A 21,371-nucleotide genomic window follows, 5' to 3' on the forward strand; every position below is an offset into this window, starting at 1 on the left:
GTTCAGATGACAGAATAGAGTATTTTAAAATACAATATAATCTAATTACAAGTACTTAATCTTTGGAATCTGATTACGTAATCCAGATTACATGTAATCAGTTACTACCCAGCTCTGCATGCGGATAACTCTGGTTGCAAACGTACAGTCAACATGCTCTCGAGTGTTCACAGAACTGCTTTGGCCATTTCAATATGGTGATAGCTTATGTACAGCAGCCAACAGAAACAGCCGCTAATAGGGCATCTACCTTTACATATCTATAGGGAGTTCTAGGCATAGATATGTATAGGTAGAATCCACATTCATCTGCCATCTTGGAACTTTTGGAAAATTCTGAAAATGTTTGGACACTTTTCGGAAAAATGTAATCCAACTTTGGAAGCCAATTACTCGTGTTTTCATATATACATATAACTACAGTTGCAGACGCACAATCAACTTGCTCTCGAGTGTTCACGGACCGACCTTTACTTTTCCACAGAAACAGCCACTAATGAGGCATCTATGCATTTATATTTATGGTTCTAGGTAGTTCCAACCGAATGTCGGCCTAATAATTAACGCTCACGAGTGACGCGCTCGTATCGCTAGGTGCCATTCACACAGAATGTGCTTTTGTGTTGACAAAGATGCGACATGGGCAGTGGAATAAGAAAAACATGCAAGAAGATGGGAGTGAACTTCTTTTAACTTGAGCACCACATTTTTAGACTGCTGTTTCATGCATGAGACGCTGCAATGGAAATCAAATCAATCGAATAAAAAACCTGTAACTACTACTGTATGTCTGATATTTCATTTTTGCATCATGGTGACACTTGGAATATATTTGTCTTTAACTAGAGGGTTAATAAAGAAAAGGTTACTTGAATCATGTTGTAGTTAAATTTTTAAATTGACTAGTTAAAAATCGTAAAAAAATCAAGAATTGGTCAAACGTTCTGAAAAAATAAGATTTTATTTTTTGTGAGAAATTGCCCTGCCCTAATTCTATGACATTCTGGTATCTTGATATTACTTAGGTTTTCACTTGTTTTATCATCCGCCAAGCAAAAACATAAGTCCAATCAGCAACGGTACACCTATCTTCAATGAGCCAAACAATTTGCGATATGTAATAGAACATTTAGAATATTATGTGACAACAAAAAACAAAAAAGAAACAAAAGCCTGAGGATCTCCAATGATTTTTTACAAAAATATAACATGAAAGTGACATTGATTTGTTTCTGAAAACTAAACTTTGCTAATTAAAACTACTGTATGTCAGTGATTAGATAAGCTCTTGACCATATTCATCAATCTGTTGACTGCTTTACCTTCTCGCTAAGATCAGTCAGGTCCAGAGTCTCCAGCTGTCCAGCGAGGTTGTCCAGTTTCTTCGCAAACTCATTCTGCCGTTGAATGAACTCTTCTTTGGTCTGGTTCATCAAGTCCTCCGTTTCTGTCCGCAGGGTGGCAGACTGATTGACCAGGTTGTCTGGGTCAATGGTGGAGGCATTCGCACGGATCTCTGCCATCTGGGACTGCTCATAGTATCGAGTCACGCTGGCTCTGGCCCCTGTGGATCGAAAAAAATGTTGCATTGATGCATTGTCTGGGACTGTTGATGAAAAGGGCTTTACAAGATCTAGAGCAGGGCTGTCCAAACTCGGTCCTGGAGGGCCGGTGTCCTGCAGAGTTTACCTCCAACTTGCCTCAACACACCTGCCTTGAAGTTCCTAGTATGCCTAGTAAGACATTGATTAGCTAGTTCTGGTGTGTTTGATTAGGGTTGGAGGCGGAGCTTAACTCTGCAGGACACCGGCCCTCCAGGACCAAGTTTGGTGACCCCTGCTATAGGACTAGAATATAGAATATAGAATGAATTCTGTGCTAGTCTTTTTGAAATTCCAATTTGGAACCAGTGCAAGTTGCTTTGTTGTGCTTGTATATTGTGTTTTTCCACAGAGGAGGATCCGATTATAGGAGATCCGGTCCGAGGCAGGACACCGGCCCTCCAGGACCGAGTTTAGACAGCCCTGATCTAGAGTGATGTTACTCACCTCGAATGTCTGAATTCTTCACAAACTCCACCTGCTTCTGAAGGTCCTTCACCGTCTGTTCCAGTTTCTGAGCTGCTTCTTTGAGGGACTTCAGTTTGGTGTCCGTGCTGTTGTTGTCGGATGAGATCTCGGACAAGGTCTCCTCTGTCAGGTTAAGGTTGGTGTTCATTTCAGCCATCAAGGCACTTCAGAGACAGAAACAGATTATTCTCATGAGACCTGATGAGAAGGATCTACACTTGCTTCCACATCCTGAGAAAGGCTTTAACTTACGTTGCTTGTTCGAGAAGTCCTTGGATCTCCGTTAGAGGCTGAGTGGCTGGATTCTGGGCCAGGATGTTGCGGATCGAGTTGGCGCTGCTTTCGACATTATTGATGGTGGCCTGGTAGGGTCCCGTAATGCCGGTGGCTTTGATGGTATTGACTTTCTGGACCAGTCTGTGGGTCTGGTTGGTGAGGTCGCCCACAATTACATCCCATTCGGCGAAGCACTGGTGGCAGCGCTCGCAGTGTGGGAACTCGCCCGTGTAGCCTCGAGCGCATGTGTCACATCGAGGCCCGGAAACACCTTCCACGCAAACGCAGTGACCTGTGACCTTGTTGCACTGCTGCTCCGCGATGCCTCTTGGGTCACAATCACATGCTGAAAATATAGAGGAATACTGAGGTTTAAGTACAGGGACCTGAAGTTTAACGCAGGCTTATCATTAACTAAAACTATTAAGAATATTTCTGTTAACCAAAATGAAGCTGAAATCAAGATATTTTAAAAAACCCTTAAAGGGTTAGTTCAGTCAAAAATGAAAATTAAGCTGCGTTTTACTCACCCTCAAGGCATCCTAGGTGTATATGACTTTCTTCTTTCAGACGAATCCAGTCGGAGTTATATTAAAATTTGTCCCTCCCGGAGCCGTGTGAGACACTTTTTTGTGTGGAAGGGTGCTTTTTATTTCACGTCTTTTGAACCGAAGGAATGCAACACCCGCTGAGTACAACGATAGAGCTTGAAAGATCAAAGACAAATTTTAATATAACTCCGACTGGATTTGTCTGAAAGAAGAAAGTCATATACACCTAGGATGCCTTGAGGGTGAGTAAAACACAGCTTAATTTTCATTTTTGACTGAACTAATCCTTTAAACTTGGCAACTAACTGAAATAAGTTTCATTTGAATCATTAAAATTACTGACCGGAAATAAATGAAAAATAAAATAGCACTGAAGCTAAAACGTAAAAATAAATGTTAATATTAAAAAAAACAAAGAAAAAAACTAAAATCACATAACCAAATTACTAAAATTAAACTGAATTAAATTAAAATTAACTGACAAAAAATAAAAGAAAAGCACATCAAAAATATTGATAAAATATGTAATAATGTAGAAATAACACTAAAATAACTTAAAGTTAAACGTTGTTGAGTTAACAAAGGTCTACTAAAAGCATAAAATACACAAAATTATTGGGTAAATAGTATTTTTTTCATTTATAAGAATTAATAATAATAATAATAATAATAATAAATCATTAACAATGAATTTATAAATTTGTAGAATTTTTTGCATTTATAATAGAAGTAAAAAAATAAAACATTGAAATTACAACGTTTTTAACTTAGAATTCAATAATTTTGTGCCGTGTTTTGCATAAAAGCATTGGCAAAATGGTGATTCAGTTATTATATTTACTATAATTTGTTGGGTAGATTGCTTGGCCACATTTCTACAGAAAGACACCGATTTTAGAAAAATAACATTTGAAGGGCTAAAAGAAATGAACCGAGATGTTTAAGACAACCGTTCATTGACTGTGGCATTTTCTGTCAACAAGTGCAAACTTTGAGTTACTGTGACCTTATTAGGCTGGAGCTGAAAGAGTGAGCGATGGAGTCGGGGAGGTGGTGGGAGTGGAAGGACGAAGGAAAAGATTGTTTGCGCACTTTAGTGCTGCACTGCACTGCGAGTGTTTGGTGAACAAAAGGCAATAACTGCCCCACAATGACAGACGAGACACTTAGCAAACACCATGCCAGGAATGACTTAACATGAGGCCCTTAAACAAACATACTCATCCACAGAAAATTCTAGTTGTAACGGCCTTGTTAACCTTCATCAAGGCCATTTTCACCAGTCAAAGAATCTATTTCTCATATTCAATTTTTAACATGTTTAGCACTATTCCAAAACCTAGTTAACAGCAAGCAGCCTACTGCAACAAAGATACCTTCATCCTATTTAAATGTGTAGCTTAAGTGACTGATTTTGAATGCTCTACACAGGCAGCAATTCTGTTAACCACAACAATAGTGCTCCTCATACAACATGCAGTTGATTCCAATAGAGTTTTGCATTAGCATGCTGCTACGCTAACAATGTACTACTCTAATAAGCATAAAAATTCATAGAACTCACAAATATTGTGTGAAATAGTTCATTTTAATTAGATTGATCTAACTTTTATCAATACTTTTCAGCACTGAGTGAAATATCAGCACAAATCATGGCACAAATCATTCTGATGGTGCGTTCAAGCCCTACTGAAAAGTTAGCATTTATGAGTTGGAAATTATGACGTCAGGTGCGTTTAAATTAACTCTGGGCTCAAAACAAACTTTGCATTCGCAAGGTTTCCCATTCATAATTACGACTTTGTGGTGGCATTCATTCAATTCGTAAATACAAAATCAGACAAAACTCACATCATGGAGTCTTCTTCATTGAACAATGCTTAAAAATTTGGCCAAAACAAACTATCTTAAGACATCTTTACACAGCTTGCATGTTAAGGCTGCTCTATCCCTGCTTAAATTTCTCTGTAAAGACATAATGCTGTATAAAAGCCAGATTTTATGCCTGCTCTGACCCACCACATCCCCTCGTATCAAATTTGCAGTGTAAATGCATTCATGCCACCTCTGAGCAGCATTATGCAGTCTGTGTAAAGACACATGAATGCCAGATCAGAAGTGCTTCTGTGCCAACTTTGTATTGTAAATTTGGCATTAGAGGGCAGGAAAATGATGCTGCCTAGGTAGGTTGGTAGCTCACTAGGATTTTTAACAGAGCGCATGTTTTTAAAGGTAAACAGGTAACCAGAGACCAGCACTTTTTTGACCCCCGAGGAGAATTCAGGACAATATATGTGACACATACAATACGTGAAAGGGGAGCCTGTCTGGAACGGTTCGTTTACTTAAAACACATTCCAGTGTGACGTGATTAAACACACATTCCACAGGAAAAGACTCCTTCACCTAAGGCCACTAACGCATACAAGGTACTAGAGATAGGGAATTATCTCGGAGGTTAATCCCTGCTATTATCCAGGGGGCCTCAGGCGGCACCGGGGGTGTTTCTTGTCGGGACAATGCCGTGAATGTGACCCCTGGAGACGGTAACAGGCGCAGGAGCTTTTGTGTTGGTGATGGGAAGTATTTAGTAGCGACTGACACAACAATTCTAGGATAGGCTTTTACTGCCCGAGGAACACATCTGCATTTTATTGTTTAAAAGCCGCCTTGAGAATTGCATGAACCTTTGAAAAGCAGGCCTAAAATAAACAAGATTAAATGCAATGCAGTGTGTTTGTGTACTCAGCAATCGTTTACATAGACGTATATGGCTAAGGGCATGGGGATGTAAAACATATCACACGCCAGCTGAGAAGGAAAACCACAGTCTCCCAGACTAAACCACTCGAGAGGTACTTCTGTAATAACAAAGTCCATTTTACTGCTGTTAAACATTCATGACGGTGTTAACAAGCTCTTGGAAATTATGCCTTAAAAAATGCACCAACTTCTGGGTTGGTGATATATTTGCCAGATCTGTGTAAACAGTAACCAGCCATGAGGGCAGCTGCCGCGGCATGCCCAACATCCAATTTCTATAAATAAATTTAGTCTCAAACCAACTAAAAATCTGCAGTAACTTCGAATCTAACTTTCTAAAGTAGGTTTTCATTTACAAATATATGTTTTACATGGCTGTCTGATACAGGAAAATATGCAGGGGTGCACGTAAGTGGTGCACAGGTGTGCATGCACGACTAAAATAAAAAATGCACGAGGTAAATAAGTTCAAACTGCTGATTTGCGCACCGACATGGTTGACGGCTGTTAATGCACAAGCACTGTTTTTGATTGACTAACTGTAATACTGTATAAGATTTCCATTCAAACAGAAAGCGTAAATCTAAGCTTCGCATTGCTGGTTTTGGCGCAAAACGTGAAACTGTAACATTTCGTTCACTTACGCGCTTCAGTCGGCAGCGCTACAACCGGCAGTGCATATACTTACTTGCCGGCAACTCGCCAAAATAAAAGCTTTCTGGTTTTAGGTTTAAGAATTCATATAACAAAGAAAAGAGTCTAAAAGAAAAAAATGAAAATGTAAATATTAGCATTGTATTTTTAAGTGCACTATAAAATAATTCTATTTTTATTGAATACTCTTTTTTTTTTTAAATAATATAATATTATCACACTTTATTTATTATTTTGTTTATTTTGATTTTTTAAAATAACCTAATTAAATAAAGCACAATTACATTATTTTTACTATTATTAATTCTTTTATTTTTTATAGTTATATTTAACAGGTCACACTATGTGCAGTGTCAGCACCAAATCAAATCTCTAGGTGCTCTCATGAGATCCAGACTGAAAAACTTATGTGCACCCCTGAATATATGTATCCTTTCCATCTGTTTTTCATCACCATGCAGATAAGGTTATTGCAAAAATGCATGGGAGGAAACGTCACTTTTTGAACACAACTATGTCTGGCTATCATTCCTTTCACAAGGGCTTTTAGAGTTTAAGGAACATTTTACCAAATTTGTTTTACTGTTTGGCTAATAGAGCATGAACTTTTAATTAACTTTTAGGCTTCAAGATATAAATTATATAAATTCAAGATTCCTCAATTGTAAGTCCCTTTGGATAAAACTGTCTGCTAAATTAACCAATGTAAATGTAGCACCATAATTGATCAGAATTCAGATCAGACGACGCCTCTAGGCACACAAAAGTTGTACTAATTATACAAAAAGTTAAAGTACAACCTATAAAATCTCTGAGGAAATCAGTTGTGGTTAAACAAAACATAAAGCTTGGGAGTTCACAAGGTTATCGAACTAGTATTTAACAGGAAACCACATAAAGCACAGCTCAAGCTGAACAAATGCTCAGTGCTGTGCTGGAAGAGGGAAGAGCATACTGAGGGCGAGTCAACAGGAGGGTTATAGAGGGGTAACTAGATCTTAGAGGAACACGGGGGGCTTCCTGCTCCATCAGGACTCTCCAAACAAACAGAGGGGTGTGGGGGTGGAACAGATCTCTGTCAGCACACCACTTTATCGGCTCAAAGAGAGTCCAAAACCTGCTCTGCTTAAGACCAAATGGCTTATTAAAGGAATAGTTTGTGCAAAAAAAAATTCTGCATTTGATTACCTCCATGTCATTTCAATAATGTACCATAAAAGTTGTTTATATCACTTTGTGTGAACAGACTGAAATGTTACTTACTGGAAATCTCTTTCACCAACTTGTAAAGTGATGGTAATGCTGATGCTGGGTCATATTTTACATGCATCACCCTTGATAATGAGCTGTTAATTGGGCTGAGATTGTGGTGAAGGTCTAACAAAACAATGCGTCACAATGAGCTTGAAGGAGATCTGTAGATAGTCGATGCTCAGAATACCATCAGAATCTGCACTTCCCTTGTGTTCAAGATCTCAGAAGCACCAGAAAATTCTTCATCGAGTTCAAATAGACTTCCAAAGTTATGGTCTGCACAGCCGCAAATACAGTCAGAGAGAGGACAAAGCCTCTTTTCTGAGGAGAAGCACTGCGGCAGACACTAATGGCCCCATAAGGGGAAGCCCACGAATACAAAGGTGCATTGTGGGAGTAGAGAGGATATTGCGAGGCTTGGACAGATCCCCCCACGAGCTCGTCATGGTCGTGCACATCTGGGGCGAATCAGAGAGTGGGCCGAGGACTTCTCCATTCTGCTAGACATTCCTACAAAACTGGGTTGCCTACAGATTTTATGGTTTGGGGTAATGGCAGCACAAATCTGCAGTGTTTGCAATGGCAGCAAGATGAGCTTAGTTGCATTATCTGGGTTTATTCAATGTTCAGCAGTGATCATTTAAATTCAAGATTTACCTTTTAAAATGAAATTAAAATCATAAATAATAAATAATAATAATAAAATAATAGTTTTCGGACTACTGTCATAACCAAGACTACATAAGCTGTTATATAATAATACTATTATATAAAAATCATTTTATATATATATATATATATATATATATATATACACACACACAAATTTTGCAAAAACACTTATTTTTATGCTTTATTAAAAAATAACTAATAGTCGTCAAGATATTTTTGTAAACACAGTATTGAAACAATTAAACATTTCTTCAAGAACTTACTTCTGCAGCTCTGGGTCAGTGCATTGCCGTGATAACCGAGCTTGCAGCGGTTGCAGCTCTCGCCCTCGGTGTGGTACAGGCATTTGAGACAAGCGCCCAATCGGGCGTCACAGGACTCCGGGTCCGTCATGTCGATGTTGTTGTTGCACTGACAGGACCGGCATTCTCCGCCCACCTCATGTGGGTTTCCGTAATAACCAGGGGCGCATTCTTCACACCTGGCACCTATGGGTGACACCAGACAAGAGGTGTGTTAAATTACAGCTCTCACTGCTACGAAATTACATATTACAAGACAAAATATCACCATATTCTTCCACATACACTATCGTTCACTAAAGGTTTTTTGAAACAAGTCTCTTATACTCACCAAGGCTTCATTTATTTGATACAAAATACATTAAATTTATCAAAAGTGACAGTAAAGACATTTATTTATTTTGTTAAAAAAGATTTCTATTTTAAATAAATACTGTGCTTTTATTCATCAAAATAAATGGCCCTAAACAATTTATCAGTTTACACAGAAATATGAAGCAGCACAACTGTTTTCAACATTGATAATAATAATCAGAAATGTTTCTTGAGCATCAAATCAGCATATTAGAATGATTTCTGAAGAATCGTGTGACACTGAAGACTGGAGTAATGATGCTGAAAATTCAGCTTTGATCACATCAGGAATAAATTACATTTAAAATATATTAAAATAGAAAACAGTTCTTTAAAATTTTAATAATATTTCACAATATTACTGTTTTTACTGTATTTTTTATCAAATAAATGTAGCCCTGGTGAGCAGAAGAGACTTCTTTCAAAAACATAAATCATAAAAATTTCCAATCTTTTGAATGGTACAGTAAACTATATGACAAGTTCTAGCGTGTGTCATGATACAGGAAATTTACGGTGTTCCTGACAGATGCTCTTATAAATCAAATATGATGTCTGCTGGTTACCTTTATATCCCTGGTTGCAGACGCAGAACACCTGGTTGGAGTCGAGGCTCTTATAACACGCGCCGGAGAACTGTCTTCCGCTGCCGGGACCGTCCGGACACATGCAGGGGCGGCAGTGGTCTCCAGAGCCCAGGACGGGGTCACCATAGTAGCCATTCAAACACCTGCAGAAGAGATTTCATAAATGAAAGGCTATACTTTCATGTAAACATCAACCTATAATGTTGAAGAAAGAACACAGTGACTAACCTCTCGCAGTGGTGTCCAGTGGTGTGGTCCCTGCAGGACAGACACTGTCCCGTGAGCAGGTCGCACTGCTCAGCGTGGCCATTGCAAGTGCAGGGGCGACAGTTAGGGAATCCCCAGTATCCCGGCAGACAGCGGTCGCACTGCCGCCCATACGCTCCGGGAATACACTCGCACTGACCGCTGGCCTCGTGGCAGAAGGAGTGGACAGACCCCTCAGGACTGCAATCACATGCTAAACCAACAACAGACCACAATTATGCTTGTGAAGGAAATACATGGTGCAGTCTATGCTATTGACAAGTTGCACTTACGCCTGCAGCCTTGCGGCCCAAAAAGGAAGGTCGCTGGGGCGCATTTGTCGCAGTTCCTGCCAACCACGTTGCGCCGACACTGGCACTGGCCACCACTCGGGTCACAAACCGTGCTGAGAGACCCCTGCGGGTCACACTGACAGGCTGAGAGAAACAGAAGAGAAAAAAAAGAAATATAGGGTTAATTCAAGGTAACTGGGGCATTTTTTCTCAGTCATTTCAATGGCAAAAGTGCTACAATTTACCTAAATTCACCCTAAATAAACGTGACCAATATTAGTGTTTTTTTTTTACTGTCAGGATTGATCTGGTTGGGCTTTTTTTTTTTTTTTTACCAAATTCAATTGTTTTTCACACAGCTATCCCTCTTTTCTCTACATTCTAGAGATCAACCAATATTTTTTACAAGATTTAAGGATTTTTCCTTATCTGAATATCGGTTGTGTAATATCGGCTTAGGGTGGGCGATATACCAGTAGACACGATTAACCAAGTTTCCGTGGTCATGAAAACGTATCGTTTGTACTCGTTTTTAAACATTGCAAGTGATTTTATGCCATTGAAACGCAATCAGCAGCGAAAGAGAACTCATTTTGCTGTATGCTTGATCTATCTGAGAGACTGTTTCTGAGCGCTGTCTGAGAGGCTCGTGCATGTGTATTGAACGCGGGGAGTATCGAACTGAGTTATTTTTGCCGCTTTATAGGCCCTGAACGAATAAATACATGTCAAAATGCCCGTCTTTGCAAGTATCCTTGTAAACACAGTAATTTAGGTCTTAAGTGAAAGCAAGCAGCTGAGAAAGAAAACACATGTGTAACAGTATGTTGGATCCGGGCAGCTCTTAAAGTGACAGCAGTCTAATATTCATGATGTCTGTCATTCATATTAATCAAACAACAAAAGAGAAAATCTCTCACTGCTCTTGACTAAATCACTTTTGCAACTTTAATAGAAAAAATATATAATTTATACAGTGAAGAATATGTAGTGTTTTATACATTTGATTGCTTTATACCAGGGGTCTCCAAACTTTTTTACACCACGAACCGGTTACGTTTGGGGGGATATATATATATATATATATATATATATATATATATATATATATATATATATTAGGCTATTGTATAGTATTATAATAGCATTATATAGTGGTTCAGCGTATTATATTGTGTTTTTTTGAGTCACAGATCGGACTATTAAAATATTTAAAGCACAGAGAATGACAATGCCGTGAAGGGTTTTTTTGTGTGCGAGTTCATGATATAAGATTTTGGTCATATCGTCCACCCCTATATCGGCTATTATATTAACGTTTACTATTTATTGCACTATTAATAGTCATCTAAATACTCTGTGGAAATTAATTTGCTATCTCCACAAACAATGCAGTTTGAGTGTCAAGTTTTTTGTAAGCGCAAATAAATTCTTCATGCAAAATAACATTATTACACAATAATCATGTTTCAAAAAAAATCGGGATGACAATGAGAGTGTTGATCAGCAGGTATTTCATAATCTAGGCCGACAAACATATAAATAATAATTCTGACAACATGCCACTCAAAATGAACTACTGTAATCTTATTTACCGTTTTGTTTGTTACTTTCCTGACAATGTATAACTATTCCAGTACACTCTTTTAACCAAATAAACAACACCTAAAACCTCATATCAAACTGTAGTTAAAAACTAAAGTTTTATCGGTTATAAAAACAATATCGGTTGATCTCTTATACATTCATGTATATCATCCATTATATTAGTTAATGGCTGTAAAAATACCTATTGGCTAACAAAATTGTAATATCAGTATTAACAGGTTAGAGCTTGCATACAGTTTAGCATGGGCTCAAACCCAAAAAAGCCTCTCTGGTGGATGTGCACAGCTTATAAATCACACTGAGGTAATTCACCGGAGTTCAACTCGACACCTCAGTGGCTCTGAGTTCAAACCACCTGCGTAAAAATGCTTGCTTAGTGACTTGGCAAGTCATATCAGTCCTAGTGGATCGCTAAAGCAGTGCTGAGGAGAAACTAAAGTAGCAACACCACAAACCTTTTCAAAATAGTGTTACTTTAGTTACTAGCTATGCTTTCCAAAATGTAGCAGGTCGCTGGCTTTTATGCCACATCATATTGTGCATGGAGCTTTACAGCCGAGCAAATTGAGGTACAAATATCCTTTCCTAAAATGTCAGATTGTATAGGTAAAATTGAAAATATTTAATGCTTTATGATCTTTTATGCTTTGAAACAGCTTAATTTTTTACAAATCAGAGAAACAATTTTTGACCAAACAACCATTTTTGCAGATTAAATGTTTTAAGTAAAAAATAATTTTTAATAAATAAAAATACAAATATTTTTTTTATTTTTTTTATTTAAAAATAAATACAAATAAATTTAGTTTTTCACTAAATGAACTGATGGATGAATATTCAATTATTTTCATTTCTACAGCACAATATCAATGCATAACAAAAACATTTATTTATAATATTTATTTACTAAAAAAATGTAAATATGAAGAATTCCACACTTTTAAATAATGACACAAATGATTTATTGAAATGGACAGTTAAACAGACTGAATAAATTGATCTCACCAACTGTAACACCATTTTTTTCCCACTAAAAATAAAATCAAGGACAATTAAAACATCCGTTTTAATACTCTAATACCTGTGATTACCAAGATGAAGAAGGATCATGAAACTAGTCTTTTTAAAGCCAAATGCATCTGTTCATCACTTTGATTTTAACTTACTTTAATTAGAGTGTTTCTAGTTTTATTAGTTAGAATAAGTTTAATAGTGTCACCATACTTAAGACACTTGATTAAAATACTATTGTTAATTTTGTGCCATTATACTGCTCTGTTAAAATTGTATCATCAGATATAATTGTTAGATATTTAAAAGTTACATATTTTAAAAGACTGCCTCCTCACATAGCTTCAATGTTGTTTGCTACTTATTAAAGTGTAGCCTTGAAATGTGGCTTACTTTTCCCAGAAGGGAGTTTGACTGTATTTTTACATTCTGTATCATATAAAGCTTGACATGTTACAGTTTCTTAAAGTATGACTTGAAGATGTCTTTTCAGTAGTAGTGTGTTATGCTGTGTTTGATTTCTTCATGTGAAAGTCGTCATTTTCACACTGATATTTATAGTCAGCAAAGCTTGCGTTCTGATTTACGCCTCTAGCCATGTCTTTTGCTTTTCTTCTTGTCCTGACAGTTGATGAAATTGTAAAGTCTCAGACAGGAAGCATGTAAAGCAGTATAATTATGCCTGAGGCCTTGTTACAAGCTCTGACACGAGGCAGGAAAGCATCTCTGATGAGAGACATCAGACAGAGGAAAATGAAAGCTGAATGAACGATGACAGAATGAAGACTGGCACGTCTATCATAAAGGGAAAAGGGGATTCTTATGTGGTTAGAGAATGGAGCCAAAGTCATGCGATGATGACAGGCTGAGAATCTGTATGTGTGTGCACTTTAAACAAAGTGGTAAGATCATAAAGATCAAGTTAGAATGCCATTTGTGATATTATAACTAGAATTTAAAAAATAACTAATAATTCTTAAAAGTATAGTGTGGGCATTACACTTGCATTTGCAACTAAAAATTGATGTGCATTTATGCCAAAAGATTTCTTAAAATCTACTGTTGGTGCATTTTGACAATGTTTACTTTATGGTGTTTATACAGTAATATGTTGTAGATGGTTGTAAGTAGGGATGCTCATATTAACCGGTTAACCGTTAACCGACCGTATAGAATTTTGACCGATTAATACAATAGGGCCTTTCGCACCGCAGGAACCTTTTCATAGTACCAGAACTAATTGTGGAACTACCACTTTTTCGCGTTTTCGCACAGCCGGAACTGGGAGCGATTTTAGTACCGGACTGCCTTTTTCGAGAACCAAATTAGCTCCTACTCCGGAGCAGGATCTAACCAGCACAACTGGTACTAATCGTGACGTAAGTAGACACTGATAATATAGCTATTTTTTTTATTTTATCTGTGTTGTTATAAACAAGAACAGATGCAAAAAAGAACAAATATAAGAAAGAAACAAGTGTATAGTGTATTACTTTTTTCATTTTACATCTCAACAAAATAATTTGAGTAAGAAAAATCAAATAATCAAATGTAAAAATCAATTTAGTGTGTTCATTACAAATAAATGGATTATTAAAACTACAAAAGCAGTTCAATCAATAACAGCGAGTGATTCCCTCTATTTTTGTTGTTGTTAGATTAACATTAATGAGACAGATGGCCTATATTATTAAGACATAGTGTAATGCACGGATCTAATATAATGTTACACATCTAATTTTTTAATGCAATGTCCAAACTGTCCTGAGCGCATCCTGAACGCGTTCGCATCTTCTTCTTCAGCCGGAGCGTGACGCGTCTTCTTCTTGCTTTATGGCAGATCGCAGACTTATAAGTGCATTACCGCCACCTATCTCTCAAATGGACCATTGACACTATCTACAATCTCAATCAGGAGTGTCAATAGTCCATTTGAGAGATAGGTGGCGGTAATGCACTTATAAGTCTACGATCTGCCGTAAAGCAAGAAGAAGAAGAAGAAGAAGACACGTCACGCGCCGGATGAAGAAGAAGACGCGAATGCGCTCAGGACAGTTCGGACATTACAGTAAATCAGAGGTAAAAAACGATATAAATACTGTTCAGTTTCTTGCACAGACCAATCATTTCGTGTCTTTACACATCAATGTATCGTCACGAGCCGCAGGGTTTAATTTGGTTTTGTTTGTGTATGTTTTTTTGACTATCAAAGCCGTGATTCCCATTCACTTCCATTATAATTTCATTTTTGGGTGAACTATCCCTTTAATGAACAAATTTTTGTGAAATCTTAAAATTCGACCACTTTTTTTTGCCTGTAACTCAAAAGTAGCCCATGTGCATTCTGACTCATTTTGCCAACATGGAATGAATGAATATTTTATCTGCAATTTTTTGAATGAGCAGTCGGTAATTGTAAAGTATGTGCATTTCAAAATAAGAGTCCTGGTGTATTTCAGGCTTGTTTATAATTAAAAGTCCCACATTATGCATAACGTTTATTTTTTTGTTTTTTTTTTGCCTGATTGATATGTGTATTTTGATTGCACAATAAACTGTTTCTGAAATTTAATTCAACATACAATCATGTAGTATTTGTCTGGGCTTCCCCGTCATAGGAAGGAAAGACTAAGAACAGCATTTAACACATATCATCACAAATATTATTAGTTCAATTTAAGGTGGGTAATTTATTATGAAGTTATGGATGTACCTTTAACTCCCTGGTGCAGAAAAGCCGACACACTGAAGATGTAATTCCTGCAGATATCAGTCATGGGGGTTTTCACCACTGCTTGGCTGTTCTCCAAACAGCGGTAGCGCTGGAAGGTTTCCCAGGCACTGTTGGTCACCATGTCTCCACCCTCTGACCCAGAGCCAGAGAAAATATCCAGGTTTTTGCAGTGTGGCATGACGACGATCTGAGAGCAAGAATAGAAATCGGTCATTCAGCATTTGAAGATTCCAGTGCAACTGATATTGTCTATCTGACAAGGTAAAAGAGGGAGCCTACCGAGTCGATGAGCGTGTATGGTGACTGCACATCGCTGAGAGCCGAGTAGCGAGACAGACTCAAGCGCACGGTGTAGTTCAAGCCCTCTTCAAAACACACAGGCCTAGACAGCACCACATACCTGATGGGCAAAACCAAGAGAATTAATTTTCTCAGATTTAACACTCAAAGACATCAGCTTAATGAAACCTAGTGAACAGCCGTCTAAAGGTGCAGTCACATTTTCTGCAGTTCAGCACATTTTTGTGGTCAGAATCAAGTCCTTTCAATAGAATTTGGCGCATTCTAATATTTTGCATGAGGGTGAAAAGGGTCTTTTTCTTGGCTGCAAATTTTCACCTAAATTTTGCTGATGTGAGTGCATCTGACTAAAAACCTAACTAGGCAGCATCCTAACTGAAGTGACACATCAAAATAACTGATTTTGAATGCTATGCATTGACAGGAACTCATACAAATAGACTCACCTTGCAATTGACTTCAATGGGGTTTTACGTTAGCATGTTGCTAAGCTAAGAGCTTGATACTCTAATAAGAATAAAATGCAATAGGCACAAAAATCTTGGGTTTTTATTAGATTGAATTACTGTTTATGGTTACTTTTAAGCTTTGAATGCAATAAATATATCTATAATGAACACCTCTCTGGATTTATTGCAGTACATTCTGGGATTACGTTCTCTTCCTTAGAATTTGGTCAAAATGAGCAAAATGTTGTTCACTACCATCTTGTCAGACTCTGTTCTGTGTTTTGTGGTTGTTTTCCTCATGTGCCTTCCTACGCCCATATTTGGTTAGTTTCCTGTTCCTGTCCTGATTAGGTTTATTTGATTCCAGGTGTTCCCCATTTTATGTCTATTGATCCCAGGTGTGTCTCGTCCTCTCCTCATCCTGTCATGTGTATAAATAGTGTTCCCTGTGTGTGCTCCAGCGTCCGGTACTGTTTGTCTATGTTCATGTCATGTATAGCGTGAGTGTTCCTTTGTGTTAATTAAACCCATTTGGATTAATGTACTCCTCGTCTCTCTGCGTTCCTTGCTCCTCAGTCCACTCAGCAGTGCCCACTGTCCTGTGTCTGTCCTGAGGGACCTCCAGAGTGCCCAACCCCCCCTCCCCATTGGATGTTATATGGCGTGAGGACACGCCTTCCGGAGGGGGCGTTATGTCAGACTCTGTTCCGTGTTTTGTGGTTGTTTTCCTCATGTGCCTTCCTACGCCCATATTTGGTTAGTTTCCTGTTCCTGTCCTGATTAGGTTTATTTGATTCCAGGTGTTCCCCATTTTATGTCTATTGATCCCAGGTGTGTCTCGTCCTCTCCTCATCCTGTCATGTGTATAAATAGTGTTCCCTGTGTGTGCTCCAGCGTCCGGGATTGTATGTCTATGTTCATGTCATGTATAGCGTGAGTGTTCCTTTGTGTTAATTAAACCCATTTGGATTAATGTACTCCTCGTCTCTCTCCGTTCCTTGCTCCTCAGTCCGCTCAGCAGTGCACCCGTGACACATCTAGTGTTGTTTTAGTATTATTTATATACTATTGTAGCTTTTATTAATATTTTGAATTAGCTTTTTAATGCGAGATCAATTTTTAGTAAGTTTGTTATGTACTTTTGTCATTTTGTATGACTTTATTTGTATTTAAATATTATATAAATATTTAATGAAAAACTTGAAATATAAACTAGAAATGTTGCTTTGGAAACTAACTGAAATAAATATGTTTAAGCTGGATTACTAAAACTGAATTGAAATAAAACTGAAATAAAAACGAATAAAAACGACAAAACAACAAAATTAGCAAAACCTACACTAAAATTGAAATGAAAACTGAATATATAAAAGTAAAAGATAATTCTAAATATAAAAAAAATACTACAGTAGTATATAAATAATGACTTGGGTTGGTCAAATCCTGAACCCTATAGACTGTAAAAAATAGTGATAAAAAAGCATTATTTATATACTATTGTAGTTTTTATACATTTTTGATTTGAGTTACATTTTTAGTAATTCAGTTATGTACTTTTATTGTTTTTACTTACCGGTATTTATTTGTTTTGGGGATAATTGATTTTTATTTCAGTTTTTATTTAAGTTAAGTTTTAGTTTTCATTTATTTAGTTAGAAATCTTAGCGCTTCAACTTAGTTCAGTTAGTAGCCTAATCAACATTTCAAATGTTTGTTTAGTTTTTCATCTAATACTTACGTTTTATTTTATTTCAGCTTCATTTCAATTGTTTTTAATCGTTTTAGTTTATTTTAGTCTTTGCATAAGGACTACATCTACAGCATGATGACTTAAAATACTGCCTAGTTATTATTGGATGAAAGGTAATGTGCATCAGGTGGTCCATCTTTCTGATCTCATACCTGGATCCGGGATGCAGAGACACCACCTGGTTGTCATCGTCAGGCATTGTGTTTGCACAGCGGCTGTCGGCGGTAATGACGCGAGGCCTGATGACAGTCATCAACACTTCCTCCCACTGCTCTGGCAGCTACACACCATGAAAGAGCAAGCAGATGATGTAATAATGTATCTGCTTACCCTTTAACTCAAGGCTGATCAAACATGTCTTTACTCATTACTAAGCTGTTCTAGTCAAATGTCAATGCTAGTATTATACTGTAGAGGAAGTCACCTGAGGCTCATATCGGATGATAATGTCATACTCCATAGAGTAGGGGATGTTGTCGATGCTGAACTCAAGATAGGCACCTTCAGGAACGTTCACAAAGCCAATGCCAGTCCAAGTAGGGGATCTGTCCTGAGGCTGGGGTCTCGGGACAACCGTCACACCCTACCGATAGAGATACATCATTCAAATACTCAAAGACTCCGACAGATGGCAATAATGAGGACACTTACAGGTCCAAACTTGGCGTCCTCAGCTTCATAAGTGTAGTGGTCCAGAGCGATGAAGTAAAAACCAGATTCCACCTGGTCGCAGCGTCTGCCAAACATGTGCTCGCGACACTGACACTGACCCGTTTCTGCAGAGCAACTGGGAAAAGAAATAACATCAGGAAAGTTAGATGGTTCTTCCTAAAGATCTGGAGGAAAATAGCTCTGGAGGACATATTTCATGCTGACACAAACAGTCAAGACTCAAAACCTGTGAGAAATGGCACCCATCTGTTTGTTGGACTGCAGTTAAAGCCTGCCTTTGTAACTCAGGTAAATACAGTTTTCTTATTGGATGATACAGACTATTTTCACTGTTATTTCAGGCTTCCTGCCAGTAGTTTCTCAACACACTGATTCAACTTACTAAGAAAAGAGGGCAGTAGGAGTAGCAAGTAGATTTTTACAAATTCTGAAGAAAATGTATGTTTTTTAATCCATTTTGTTGTCGAAAATCTAAGTTTGATCACAAAGGAAAGTAATAGCACAGCTCTCCTCAGAAAGCGGCATAAGTTAATTTCCTCAGGGTAAAGTCAACTTTATTTACCAAATAAAGTTTAAATATAATTTTTAGTGCTGTCAAACAATTAATAACGATTAATCACGATTAATCGCATCCAAAATGAAAGTTTTTGTTTACTGTGTATGTGTACTGTGTATATTTATTATGTATATATAAATACACACACATACAGTATATATTTCGAAAATATTTACGTTTATACATTTATATATTCATTTACTTATATTTTATATTATATATAAATATATTTAATATATAAACATAACATATTTTTCTTATATTTATACTGCATGTTTGTATTTATATATACATAATAAATATACACAGTATACACACAGATATTATATAAACAAAAACTTTTATTTTGGATGCGATTAATCGCTTGACAGCACTAATAATTTTATATTAGTAAGTCTTAAGCAATATGTCAGTAAACATGCTAATGCATTTGAAGTATTATGGCATAGGAAGTTTTTACTACGAATATAAGATGAAAAACTTAAATAAAACAGAAAAATTTAAATGTTGCCTTGGCACCTAATTGAAATAAATGAGTTAAAATTGAAGTGCTAAAATTATTAAAACTTAAACCGAAATAAAAATAAATTAAAGCTATACAAAAATATTAATTACAAAAAAAGAAAAACTAATAAAAATGACAAAAGCATATAGAAAAATTACTAAAACCTGAACTAATAATAATAGTAAATTATTATAAAATACTAAAAATAGTAGTAATAATAATAGTGATAAAATGTATTTGAATGAGAGATTCAGGAACTTCAGCCAGTATTAGTAGTATTACTTCAGTAGTATTACTCACTTGTTGTTGATTGCACCACCATGATCACAGTCACATGGTCTGCAGCCATCCATGTCGTTACTGAGACCCCAGTGCTGAGGCTATGAGAGAGACTAGTTAAAAGACCATTTAAACACCACAGTGTTTACGACAGACCTCACAAGAAGCAAAATGTAAGCAGTAGTTCTTAAAGGCAAATTATCACATTTTGGAATAACCGAATGCAAGAAATCTGGAAAAATAAATAAATATAATTGTTAAAATGTAAAAGAATACACACATATACAGTGGTGTGAAAAAGTATTGGCCCCCTTCCTGATTTCTTATTTTTTTGCATGTTTGTCACACTTTAATGTTTCAGATCATCAAACAAATTTAAACCTAGATGTATAAGCATAGGGCTGTATGGAAAAGGTGTCCAGGAGCTTCCAGTGTTCAGCCTGGTAGAGGAGCACAAGTGCTCAAAAGTAAGGCTGGAAATGACGCAATGCTGCTGGAATCCCAAGACCCATGTGTTGCTCAAGTAGCTCCGACCCTTAAAACTGGAAGGGCGTGGACTCCAGGGTCAGCAGTACAACAGGCTAAGTCAGCTCTGAGGCATGTACAACAAGGGAGAGGAGGTTTTGGACTTGGATAGAGTAGACCACTCTGGCACAAGGCAACCCCACTTCAGCATAGAAAATTGGTGGTTGAGGAGGTGCGCCAGCAAGAGCAAGCAACGAGATGTGCAAAAGCAATCTCACAGGTAAAGCAAGGGCAGTGGATGAGATGGGAAGGAGTGGAGAGGCCTAAACTCTCTTGGAAGGAGCTGTGGGGCATGGAAGCATTCCAAATCAGCTTTTATGAGCCACTTATGATGTCCTGCCTTCACCAGTGAACCTTAACCAATGGTTCGGAGAAGATCCTACATGCCCCCTTTGCTCATCCTCAGCGAACCTGAAACACATCTTGGTTGGCTGTAAGGTAAGCCTGATGCAAGGCTGGTATACCTGGAGGCACAACCAGGTGCTGAAGTGTCTTGTGGCGTTTCTGGAGAACAGGCGGACATCCATCAACTCCCTACCTCTTCTGTTAGGCGCTCTGTAGGGAAAGGAGTTTGTGGGAGAAGGGGCAAGTGGGGTCAAGGTGAAGACCCCAAACACTGACCAGGAACTTGTGATTAAAAGCTCTCTGTTGACTTAAATCATAGGCTCTGCTTCCCGGCTGAAATTGCAGTTACCAACCTTAGACCACACCTTGTGTTTTGGTCCTCTTCACTACGTACTGTGTACATAATAGAACTCACTGTGTCCTGGGAGGATGCGGTGGAGGAGGCCTATGAATGCAAGAGCCTTAAGTATTCTGAGCTGGCAGTTGATGCAAAGCAACGTGGCTGGAAAACAAAGGTTTGTCCAGTCGAAGTTGGCTGCAGGGGCTTCGTGAAGTGAAGTGACGTGTGGCCAAGTATGGTGACCCATACTCGGAATTTGTGCTCTGCATTTAACCC

General features: G+C 37.6%; 1 protein-coding gene across 1 annotated transcript in view; it reads right to left on the reverse strand.

Annotated features, from left to right (window-relative positions):
* The window catches only part of LOC107703183 (laminin subunit beta-1-like), a 37,898-nt gene that overhangs the window by 4,826 nt on the left and 11,701 nt on the right, over nt 1-21,371 (reverse strand). Inside the window, exons 12-24 of the mRNA XM_016505742.1 lie at nt 19,907-19,986; nt 18,525-18,660; nt 18,298-18,456; nt 18,026-18,153; nt 15,654-15,774; nt 15,354-15,561; nt 10,022-10,165; nt 9,711-9,942; nt 9,462-9,625; nt 8,503-8,727; nt 2,322-2,691; nt 2,049-2,233; nt 1,323-1,564 (exon numbers count right to left, since the gene is read on the reverse strand). Of these exons, the coding sequence (XP_016361228.1) occupies nt 1,323-1,564; nt 2,049-2,233; nt 2,322-2,691; nt 8,503-8,727; nt 9,462-9,625; nt 9,711-9,942; nt 10,022-10,165; nt 15,354-15,561; nt 15,654-15,774; nt 18,026-18,153; nt 18,298-18,456; nt 18,525-18,660; nt 19,907-19,986 (2,394 nt within the window). The remainder of the gene's footprint in view (nt 1-1,322; nt 1,565-2,048; nt 2,234-2,321; nt 2,692-8,502; nt 8,728-9,461; nt 9,626-9,710; nt 9,943-10,021; nt 10,166-15,353; nt 15,562-15,653; nt 15,775-18,025; nt 18,154-18,297; nt 18,457-18,524; nt 18,661-19,906; nt 19,987-21,371) is intronic.

Source organism: Sinocyclocheilus anshuiensis, unplaced genomic scaffold, assembly GCF_001515605.1.
Source record: "Sinocyclocheilus anshuiensis isolate Anshui unplaced genomic scaffold, SAMN03320099.WGS_v1.1 scaffold1139, whole genome shotgun sequence".
Lineage (NCBI taxonomy): Eukaryota > Metazoa > Chordata > Actinopteri > Cypriniformes > Cyprinidae > Sinocyclocheilus > Sinocyclocheilus anshuiensis.